The 10,942-nt window shown below is 51.5% G+C and overlaps 3 protein-coding genes across 4 annotated transcripts in view; 1 reads left to right on the top strand and 2 right to left on the bottom strand.

Moving 5' to 3' along the window:
• Positions 1–290: 290 nt before the first annotated feature.
• DND1 (DND microRNA-mediated repression inhibitor 1) lies at positions 291–3,047 on the top strand. 2 transcript variants are annotated; one of them, XM_017891747.1, is made up of 4 exons: positions 291–387; positions 512–629; positions 981–1,442; positions 2,105–3,045. In XM_017891747.1, the coding sequence occupies exons 1-4, from the start codon at positions 364–366 to the stop codon at positions 2,560–2,562; spliced, it is 1,062 nt and encodes a 353-aa protein (XP_017747236.1). In that variant the 5' UTR covers positions 291–363; the 3' UTR covers positions 2,563–3,045. The 2 variants fall into 2 exon arrangements, with proteins under 2 accessions (XP_017747236.1, XP_017747235.1); XM_017891746.1 differs by having other exon boundaries at positions 512–1,442; positions 2,105–3,047.
• Positions 1,541–5,589, bottom strand: LOC108541991 (WD repeat-containing protein 55-like). The gene is made up of 6 exons (XM_017891748.1): positions 5,495–5,589; positions 5,327–5,414; positions 5,038–5,217; positions 4,839–4,938; positions 4,581–4,750; positions 1,541–4,496 (listed from the first exon to the last, which is right to left on the bottom strand). The coding sequence occupies exons 3-6, from the start codon at positions 5,157–5,159 to the stop codon at positions 4,175–4,177; spliced, it is 714 nt and encodes a 237-aa protein (XP_017747237.1). The 5' UTR covers positions 5,160–5,217; positions 5,327–5,414; positions 5,495–5,589; the 3' UTR covers positions 1,541–4,174.
• Positions 5,590–7,088: 1,499 nt separating this feature from the next.
• LOC108541986 (WD repeat-containing protein 55) overlaps positions 7,089–10,942 on the bottom strand; it is a 5,668-nt gene continuing 1,814 nt past the window's right edge. Inside the window, exons 2-8 of the mRNA XM_017891740.1 lie at positions 8,557–8,657; positions 8,389–8,476; position 8,345; positions 8,101–8,279; positions 7,902–8,001; positions 7,645–7,814; positions 7,089–7,560 (exon numbers count right to left, since the gene is read on the bottom strand). Of these exons, the coding sequence (XP_017747229.1) occupies positions 7,239–7,560; positions 7,645–7,814; positions 7,902–8,001; positions 8,101–8,279; position 8,345; positions 8,389–8,476; positions 8,557–8,657 (961 nt within the window). The 3' untranslated portion in view covers positions 7,089–7,238. The remainder of the gene's footprint in view (positions 7,561–7,644; positions 7,815–7,901; positions 8,002–8,100; positions 8,280–8,344; positions 8,346–8,388; positions 8,477–8,556; positions 8,658–10,942) is intronic.

The following is a 10,942-nucleotide window of genomic DNA, read 5'->3' as shown; positions in this document are numbered from 1 at the left end:
GCCTGCGTGTCACTGATGCCTAACCCCACCTTCCCCGGCAGACCAATGTAGGGATGGAAAAGGGAGAAAGACAGTAAACTTGTGACTCTGAGGTTCTTGTCTCCAGCGTCCACCCTGCGGCTTGGGAGCTCCTCCTCCTCGGGAGGCAGTCCCCGTAGGTACTCATCCACTAATTTGCAGCTTTCACCTGAAGGTCTGAGCGAAGCCCGGGCGGCGCACGTGCAGTGGATACCTCCACCCCCTTGGGAGGCGGGGTCGCGCTCAGAGCCAATGAGAGCTTGCGGGGTGGAGGGGTAGGGAAGCTTCCAGAGGCTGGTGGGGAGGAAGTTATAAAGAGGGTAAGAGGAGGCCTGCGGGAGGGCCATGCAGTCCAAGCGGGATTGTGAGGTAAGCGGCTGGCAACTTGGGGGCCGGCGCCGGAGCGGGGGTCGGCTTTAGGGACCCCAGTACCCACAGAAGAGGTGGGGGCGGACTTGGCGATCCGCCATTCCAACCTTCCTTTCCCTCTCAGCTGTGGTGTGAGAGGGTGAATCCAGAGAACAAGGCGGCGTTGGAGGCGTGGGTCAGGGAGACAGGCATCCGCCTGGTGCAGGTGAACGGGCAGAGGAAGTATGGCGGGCCACCCCCAGGTATGGTAGTCCCAGCACCTCTGCCTGTCCGGCTACACCAACCCCCTTTGGGGGAGGGGCTGCCCCAAGCAGTCGGGAACTGCAAACTACCCGGATTTATATCCCCCAGCAAAGGAGGAACTGTGGCTCCACGTCCACCCGCCCCGTCGAGGGAGGGGGCCAATCTCAACTACTCTGTGCCAGCCCCTTGGTTAGCGCAGTCACCTAATTATGCCAGCCACCCAGGGTACGGGTGTAAGCCCATTTCACAAGCCTTGGTTCACATCGCTTCCCACCCCCGCGCGCTGGGTCGGTGGGCTCAGAATTCGAAAGCGTCGCCTGACGGTGGCCTCGCATACCCCCTTCCCACAGGCTGGGTGGGCAGCCCGCCGCCAGCTGGGTCAGAGGTGTTCATCGGGCGGCTGCCTCAGGACGTGTACGAGCACCAGCTTATCCCGCTGTTCCAGCGCGTGGGCCGCCTCTACGAGTTCCGCCTGATGATGACCTTCAGCGGCCTGAACCGCGGCTTCGCCTATGCCCGCTATAGCTCGCGGCGCGGCGCGCAGGCCGCCATCGCCACGCTGCACAACCATCCGCTGCGGCCGTCCTGCCCGCTGCTCGTGTGCCGCAGCACCGAGAAGTGTGAGCTGAGCGTTGACGGCCTGCCGCTGAATCTGACCCGCAGCGCGCTGCTGCTCGCGCTGCAGCCGCTGGGTCCCGGCCTGCAGGAGGCGCGGCTGCTGCCCAGCCCCGGACCGGCGCCTGGGCAGATCGCTCTGCTCAAATTCAGCTCTCACCGGGCCGCTGCCATGGCCAAAAAGGCCCTGGTGGAAGGTAGGCTGTGGCGGGGGGCTGGTTGGGGCCAAACGCGTTCTGCCAGGCACTTTACACTGAGCATAGCTGTTAAAGTTACAAGATCTTAGAGTCAAACATGCCAGAATTTGCAACCCTTTACTATTTGATCTCAGATTTTTAAAACTTCCAATGGTGCTACCACCACCACTTACCTAAATTGGTAACACTTCCCCGAGCATTATCTCCTGACTTAATCCTCAACATTCCCCCACACCCACACCGCATAATAGGCACAGGACCCTCAAGCTGTTGAGGAAACTGTTAGAGAAATTGATTTGCTCGAGGGAACCCAACTGAGCCTTTTACTATAGTATTTGTTTCCTCAGACGGTTGTGAGAATTAAGTAACATAATGGGTGTATGGTATTTAGCATACTAACTGACTTACAGCAACTTTTGGCAGTAAAGATTAGCCATTATGATGGTTATGAGGTAGACAAAGCCTGCATTAACCAGTACTTCTCCAAGGAAACTTGTAAGGTAGCAGTTGTGTTATACTCCCTTTGCAAATAATGGAGCCTGAAGGCTTCTTTTCTTACCCATGGTCACATTACCAGGAAATGCGAAGGCTACACATTACAGGACTGTGGAGGCTTGGGCCCAGGGTTTAGACCTGCCCTTATCTTTACCTTTTTCCTGCAGGGCAGTCACACCTCTGTGGAGAGCAGGTGGCTGTGGAGTGGCTCAAGCCAGACCTGAAGCAGCGACTCCGCCAGCAGCTTGTGGGTCCCTCCTTGCGGCCCCCACAACCAGAGGGCAGCCAGTTGGCCTTGGCAAGGGACAAGTTAGGGTCCCAAGGGGCTCGGGCTACCCTGCAGTTGCTGTGCCAACGAATGAAGCTGGGCAGCCCTGTGTTCCTCACTAAGTGTTTGGGCATAGGACCTGCTGGCTGGCACCGCTTCTGGTACCAGGTGGTGATTCCTGGGCATCCGGTGCCCTTTAGTGGCCTCATCTGGGTTGTGCTGACCCTAGATGGCCAGGATGGGCATGAGGTGGCCAAGGATGCTGTGTCTGTTCGGCTGCTGCAGGCACTCAGTGAGTCTGGGGCCAGCCTCCTGTGGTCTGCTGGGGCTGAGGCAGGTACCATAGTTAAACAGTGACTCCGTTCTCTCTCCACAGGCAGCCTGAATGGGCAGGCAGAGCCTGTGTCAGGCCCCAGCCCAGCAGGCCTGGGTGGCCACTATCTGACTCCCAAAGGTGGGGAGGGGCATGGGCTCAGGCCATCAGCCTCCCTGCTGGGACAGGGAACTACGGCTTAGGTTTGGCTTAAGTTGTGGTGAGGGGCCTTGCCCTCCCTCTCCCAGCCCAGGGTCCAAGCTGACCCTGTGGTCTTCCACGGCCATTCCTTGTCCCACACCCACCCGATCATACCTTCCCCCCTCTGCCACAGCTTATCATGAATCTTCTTTATTGTCCTGATTTGTCTTCTTTGTTGGTTTTTATTTGCGGGGAGGGGCAGCTGAGCCAAAGGGGTCAGAAATTCTGCCCTTTGGCTCCACCACATGGCATTCTGGTTTTGGTTTCTGTGTAGTTTTGGGTCTTTCTATGCTGGTTGTATTTATATTAAACCCCTGGTTAGTATATACTTGTGTCTGTGCTATCTTGCCCTAGCTTAGAGTTTGTCTTATACTGGTAGAGTGAATAGCTGCTACGGGGCAAGTACTTCCTCATATCAGCGCTTTGAATGCATCTTGTGCTGCACTGTAGGGTATTATAAATATATATCCAGGCCGGGTGTGTTGGCTTTTGCCTGTAGTCCCAGCACTTTGGGAGGCTGAGATGGGTGGATCACCTGAGGTCAAGGGTTCGAGACCAGCCTGGCTAGCATGGAGAAACCCTGTCTCTACTAAAATACAAAATTAGCCTGGCGTGGTGACGGACACCTGTAATCCCAGCTACTTGGGAGGCTGAGGCAGGAGAATCACTTGAAACCCAGGAGGCGAAGGTTGCAGTGAGCCGAGATCATGCCATTGCACTCGAGCCTGGGCAACAGGAACGAAATCCTGTCTCAAAAAAAAAAAAATTCATATCCAGCCAGGCAGCTGGGATTGAATTGAAAATTCATATCAAGCCCAGCATTTTGGGAGGCCAAGGCAGGAGGATCACTTGAGTCCAGGAGTTCAAGACCACCTTGGTCAACATAGTGAAACTCTTGGTCTCTACCAAAAAAATAAAATCACAAAATTAGTCGAGCATGGTGGCACATGCCAAGTCTTGGGCTACCAGGCAGGCTGAGGTAGATCACTTGAGCCCGGGAGGTCAAGGATGCAGTGAGCCATGATCAACCCACTGTACTCCAGCCTGGGTGACAGAGTGAGATCCTATCTCAAAAAAATGTTTTTTGGCCAGGTGTGGTGGCTCGTGCCTGTAATCCCAGCACTTTGGGAAGCAGAGGCAGGTGGATCATTTGAGTCCAGGAGTTGTAGACCAGCCTGGGCAACACAGACCCCTGTTTCTACCAAAAAAATTTTAAAATTAGCCTGGTGTGGTAGTGCACACTTGTAGTCCCAGCTATTCCAGAGGCTGAGGTGGAAGGACACCCTGAGCCGGGGCACATTGAGGCTGCAGTGAGCCATGATCAAGCCAGTGCACTCCAGCCTGGATGACAGCAAAACCCTGTCTTTTAAAAAAATAATATCTTCTCTGGGGATGCAGCTCAATAAGCAAGACTCTTGCCTGGTGAGGACCTGTCTTGAGATTCAATTGATTCCCTCAGTCACTGTCATCCCCAGTCTCCTCCTCTTCTTCCTGAGCCATGGAGTCTTCTCCCTCTTCCCTCAGTCCTGCGAAGAAGTCATCAGTGCTCCAAGTCTTGCTGCTCAGAGCCCGCAGTGGTCCTCCCTTTTTTTTGCGCCGACGGTAGTCATCCACCACCACAGCTCGCAGTTGGGCCATGTCCCAAAACTTGAGGCGCTGGTCATGGCCACTACTGGCCAGGAAGCGGCCACAGTGGGAAAGGGCCAGCTCCTCCACAGGCTCCCCAGGGTGCTGGCCCACACTGCCCACCACTCGGTTCGGTAGGATGTTCACAGCCCTGGGCAGGGAAACAACAGTGTTGAGTACTGGCTAGCTGGGTCTGCCCTTCCTGTGACCTAAGGGCTGTCCAGGCTTCCCTCACCTGATGACTCCATCGGTGGAGCCAGTACACAGCAGACTCTCAGTGACTGGAACCATGCAGTCGATAGATTCAGCTCTCACGGCAAAGCGGTCACTTGTGGCCCCAAAGCCATTCCAGTTGAAGAGGTAGATGGTACCTTCACTGGAGCCACAGGCCACCTTCTTCCCACACTGCAGGGAAATAGGGAAAACGATGTGGAAGCTGCCTTAGACTAAGCCCCCAGCATACACCCCTCCATCCCACCATACCCAGCTATACTTTCATGAGGGTGACAGAGGTCAGATCCCCAGACTGAGACTCTGAGAGCAGCTCAAACCGACGCCTCTTAACGTTGAAGACGCCAAGGCAGCCATCCCCACTGTAGAGAGTAGCGTAATAGGCTTAGACTCAAGGTCCATGTGAGGAAGACATTTCACACAGAGAGAGGAGGGAAGGCAAGGCAGCTTTGAGGTTGTACCTGGCTGTCAGCAGCAGCTTCTTGGCTGGATCCAGAGCCATGTCTGCGATGTACTCTTCATGTTGCCTCATATCCATTAAGGGGCCCTCCTTCCGCTGGTCCCAGAGACGGATACCACCCATGTCATCCCCAGTGGCCAGAACATTCTCATCCACCAGCAGAAGACTGTTGATGGGGGCACTAGAGACACAGATGTAGAACTTCTTGGAGCATCTCTGTCCCAGTGGGGACCTCCTGGTCCTTACCCTTCACCTCCATGCGCATACACAGAATTGGCTGCTCTCCTTACCCATGAGCCTTGGAAACACGTCTTTCTAGTCGCCCCTGCTCCACATCTAGAACATGGATGGCTTTGTCCTTGGAGACAGTAACAAGCTCTGGGGAAAAGGTGCCCAGGTCATGGTGCTGCTCACTGCTCCCTTCCACCACATTGCTGGTTGTCTTCCCCAGTACTCACTCTGCCCATCTTCAGAGAAGGCCACAGCTCGGCAGGCCTTGAGATGGTGACCCGATGACCAGAGCTCCTTGGTTTCTCCCTCTTGGCAAGAGTAGGAAAAGCTGGGGAGAGGGGAAGGAGAGTAAATGACTCCAGACCCATCCTGGGTTGCACTGAGTGCAGAGACCCACTAGACAGAGCAGCCTTCCCACCTACCTAGGAGTGCCTGCTTCTACACCTCCAAGCCCAAAAAGTTTACCATCTCATTTCTCCATTTTCAGTGAGTTTGAAATGTTAGGTCTTGCTTTTTTCAATATATATTAATTCAAGGTATATTTGCTCAAGATTTCTTTGTGATCCCACCCAACCCCTCTTTATCATCTTTGAAAGCCCCAGCCTGGACAACGATTGGGTCTGGACCACTGTGAAGGAAATATTTCTTACATCAATAACAAAAAACCAGCTCCAGAAGTTAGAAATGTAGAAATCAGTAAGGTAGAGCAGGCTCTTGCACTTCAGGTCTGCAGGAGCTACAGNTTTGGCTCCACCACATGGCATTCTGGTTTTGGTTTCTGTGTAGTTTTGGGTCTTTCTATGCTGGTTGTATTTATATTAAACCCCTGGTTAGTATATACTTGTGTCTGTGCTATCTTGCCCTAGCTTAGAGTTTGTCTTATACTGGTAGAGTGAATAGCTGCTACGGGGCAAGTACTTCCTCATATCAGCGCTTTGAATGCATCTTGTGCTGCACTGTAGGGTATTATAAATATATATCCAGGCCGGGTGTGTTGGCTTTTGCCTGTAGTCCCAGCACTTTGGGAGGCTGAGATGGGTGGATCACCTGAGGTCAAGGGTTCGAGACCAGCCTGGCTAGCATGGAGAAACCCTGTCTCTACTAAAAATACAAAAATTAGCCTGGCGTGGTGACGGACACCTGTAATCCCAGCTACTTGGGAGGCTGAGGCAGGAGAATCACTTGAAACCCAGGAGGCGAAGGTTGCAGTGAGCCGAGATCATGCCATTGCACTCGAGCCTGGGCAACAGGAACGAAATCCTGTCTCAAAAAAAAAAAAATTCATATCCAGCCAGGCAGCTGGGATTGAATTGAAAAATTCATATCAAGCCCAGCATTTTGGGAGGCCAAGGCAGGAGGATCACTTGAGTCCAGGAGTTCAAGACCACCTTGGTCAACATAGTGAAACTCTTGGTCTCTACCAAAAAAATAAAATCACAAAAATTAGTCGAGCATGGTGGCACATGCCAAGTCTTGGGCTACCAGGCAGGCTGAGGTAGATCACTTGAGCCCGGGAGGTCAAGGATGCAGTGAGCCATGATCAACCCACTGTACTCCAGCCTGGGTGACAGAGTGAGATCCTATCTCAAAAAAATGTTTTTTGGCCAGGTGTGGTGGCTCGTGCCTGTAATCCCAGCACTTTGGGAAGCAGAGGCAGGTGGATCATTTGAGTCCAGGAGTTGTAGACCAGCCTGGGCAACACAGACCCCTGTTTCTACCAAAAAAATTTTAAAATTAGCCTGGTGTGGTAGTGCACACTTGTAGTCCCAGCTATTCCAGAGGCTGAGGTGGAAGGACACCCTGAGCCGGGGCACATTGAGGCTGCAGTGAGCCATGATCAAGCCAGTGCACTCCAGCCTGGATGACAGCAAAACCCTGTCTTTTAAAAAAATAATATCTTCTCTGGGGATGCAGCTCAATAAGCAAGACTCTTGCCTGGTGAGGACCTGTCTTGAGATTCAATTGATTCCCTCAGTCACTGTCATCCCCAGTCTCCTCCTCTTCTTCCTGAGCCATGGAGTCTTCTCCCTCTTCCCTCAGTCCTGCGAAGAAGTCATCAGTGCTCCAAGTCTTGCTGCTCAGAGCCCGCAGTGGTCCTCCCTTTTTTTTGCGCCGACGGTAGTCATCCACCACCACAGCTCGCAGTTGGGCCATGTCCCAAAACTTGAGGCGCTGGTCATGGCCACTACTGGCCAGGAAGCGGCCACAGTGGGAAAGGGCCAGCTCCTCCACAGGCTCCCCAGGGTGCTGGCCCACACTGCCCACCACTCGGTTCGGTAGGATGTTCACAGCCCTGGGCAGGGAAACAACAGTGTTGAGTACTGGCTAGCTGGGTCTGCCCTTCCTGTGACCTAAGGGCTGTCCAGGCTTCCCTCACCTGATGACTCCATCGGTGGAGCCAGTACACAGCAGACTCTCAGTGACTGGAACCATGCAGTCGATAGATTCAGCTCTCACGGCAAAGCGGTCACTTGTGGCCCCAAAGCCATTCCAGTTGAAGAGGTAGATGGTACCTTCACTGGAGCCACAGGCCACCTTCTTCCCACACTGCAGGGAAATAGGGAAAACGATGTGGAAGCTGCCTTAGACTAAGCCCCAGCATACACCCCTCCATCCCACCATACCCAGCTATACTTTCATGAGGGTGACAGAGGTCAGATCCCCAGACTGAGACTCTGAGAGCAGCTCAAACCGACGCCTCTTAACGTTGAAGACGCCAAGGCAGCCATCCCCACTGTAGAGAGTAGCGTAATAGGCTTAGACTCAAGGTCCATGTGAGGAAGACATTTCACACAGAGAGAGGAGGGAAGGCAAGGCAGCTTTGAGGTTGTACCTGGCTGTCAGCAGCAGCTTCTTGGCTGGATCCAGAGCCATGTCTGCGATGTACTCTTCATGTTGCCTCATATCCATTAAGGGGCCCTCCTTCCGCTGGTCCCAGAGACGGATACCACCCATGTCATCCCCAGTGGCCAGAACATTCTCATCCACCAGCAGAAGACTGTTGATGGGGCACTAGAGACACAGATGTAGAACTTCTTGGAGCATCTCTGTCCCAGTGGGGACCTCCTGGTCCTTACCCTTCACCTCCATGCGCATACACAGAATTGGCTGCTCTCCTTACCCATGAGCCTTGGAAACACGTCTTTCTAGTCGCCCCTGCTCCACATCTAGAACATGGATGGCTTTGTCCTTGGAGACAGTAACAAGCTCTGGGGAAAAGGTGCCCAGGTCATGGTGCTGCTCACTGCTCCCTTCCACCACATTGCTGGTTGTCTTCCCCAGTACTCACTCTGCCCATCTTCAGAGAAGGCCACAGCTCGGCAGGCCTTGAGATGGTGACCCGATGACCAGAGCTCCTTGGTTTCTCCCTCTTGGCAAGAGTAGGAAAAGCTGGGGAGAGGGGAAGGAGAGTAAATGACTCCAGACCCATCCTGGGTTGCACTGAGTGCAGAGACCCACTAGACAGAGCAGCCTTCCCACCTACCTAGGAGTGCCTGCTTCTACACCTCCAAGCCCAAAAGTTTACCATCTCATTTCTCCATTTTCAGTGAGTTTGAAATGTTAGGTCTTGCTTTTTTCAATATATATTAATTCAAGGTATATTTGCTCAAGATTTCTTTGTGATCCCACCCAACCCCTCTTTATCATCTTTGAAAGCCCCAGCCTGGACAACGATTGGGTCTGGACCACTGTGAAGGAAATATTTCTTACATCAATAACAAAAAACCAGCTCCAGAAGTTAGAAATGTAGAAATCAGTAAGGTAGAGCAGGCTCTTGCACTTCAGGTCTGCAGGAGCTACAGAAAGCCACAATTACAGTACATTGAGAGTACGTGCTAAAAAAGAGGCAGGATCAAAATGGAGGTGGGGAAGAGGCACCAGCCTGTAAACAACTTTGAGGTGAGTACTGTTTACGGAATACCCCCAGTGCCTGCCTCAGAGCAGATCCTCAAAAAGAGCAGAATGAATACATGCTTAATTGCCAGTGAGTTCCAGGTGGGCAGAACTGAGCCTGCTCATTTTCTCTGTCCCAGTGCTGAACATGAAAAAGTAGCTTAATAAACATTCACAGATTGAATGAATACTTGGGAAGGGAGAAGAGAGCCCTGGAAAGCTAAGGTGGTGACATGTAGGTTGGATCATACAAGAGTAGAGTTTACCTGGCCGACAGCAAGGGCCAGATACTGGAGGCAGCAGAGATAAGGAATGAGGAGGGTTCTTTGTAGCAGAAAAGTAGCATGACTGAATCTGGAAAGATGGGCTGGGGTGGGCATGAGACAACGTGAGCCAAGTAGAAGTTTGAATTTAATCCTCTGAAAAGGAACCTCTTCACAATAGTCATGGCTGAGGGTGGGGAAGGGAAGAACCAAGAATTTTCCTCCAGAATCTTTTTTTAAGACCTTTAAGGGAAGCAACAAAGTTGTGTGGAATGTGAAGAAAGGTGGATGTCTACGGCAACTCCCAAGTGCCTGGCACCATAAATATGGATAGTAGTAGAAGGGAACCTACGTTTGTTGAAGAGCTGCTTAGGCAGCGTACTGCAAATTTGTCCCCTCTGCAAGGGTAGGTATAATTCTCCCTTTCAAAGATGAAAATACAGAAGTTAACACGCTCAAGGCCATTACAGCTAATGGGGGGTTGAGGTTTAAGTTCATTAAGTAAATCTGATAAGCACAGTATCTTCAAGTTTTCCACTGCCTCTAACTTGTATCTTTCGTTCAAAGTCAAACATGTATTGAGCACCTACCCTAAACTAGAGGCTGGAGATAAAATAGAGAACAAAACCGACGACACAGTACACTCCAGAACAGTGTTTTTTCATAATCTAGTCATATAACAGACTAGTAAGCTACAATCAGCATTTTGTGTACATGCACACAATAATAGAATAAAATCAGAAATTGTATCAGCATATATAATGTAAAAGGTATTTCTCTAAGAGGCAAGGTCAAAGACATTTGAAAAACATTAGTGAAGGAGACAGCATTCAAATAATTACACAAATGGATGTATGGTTACCAACCATTCATTACTAAGGGAAAGGTACCATGTCACCTGGTGTCATGGCAGCATCTAATAGGTAACCAATTTTAGTCTGGGGATAGAGGAAGAGGGAAGAGACCCAGGGAACTCAGAGATAGTAGGTAAAAGTGAGGAGAAAGGAGTTTTCTGGACAGAATAGCATGTGCAAAGGGGCTGAGGTTTCGAGATTTTTTTATTTTTATTTTTTTGAGATGGAGTTCTGCTCTTGTTGCCCGCTGGAATGCAATGGCACCATCTCGGCTCACTGCCTCCCAGGTTCAAGCGATTCTCCTGCCTCAGCCTCCCGAGAAACTGGGATTACATGCGCCCGCCACCACGCCCAGCTAATTTTTCTATTTTTAGTAGAGACGGGATTTCACCATGTTGGCCAGGCTGTTCTCCAACTCCTCACCTCAGGTGATACCCCACCTGGTCTCCCAAAGTGCTGGGATTACAGGCGTGAGCCACCACGCCTGCCCCAAGATATATTTTTAAAAGGTATGGATGAATGAGCACAGATGGTCAGGGCGTTGAAAGCGGGATTGAGAAGTTTGTACTAAATCCTAAAAGCAGACCATTGAAGGGTTTTAATCAAGGGAGTGTCTGCACAGATTTATGTTGTTTTTTTTTTTTTTTTTTTTTTTTTTTTTTTA

This window comes from Rhinopithecus bieti, unplaced genomic scaffold, assembly GCF_001698545.2.
Source record: "Rhinopithecus bieti isolate Rb0 unplaced genomic scaffold, ASM169854v2 scaffold_21531, whole genome shotgun sequence".
Taxonomy (NCBI): Eukaryota; Metazoa; Chordata; class Mammalia; order Primates; family Cercopithecidae; genus Rhinopithecus; species Rhinopithecus bieti.
This window is presented reverse-complemented; position numbering and strand designations above follow the sequence as displayed.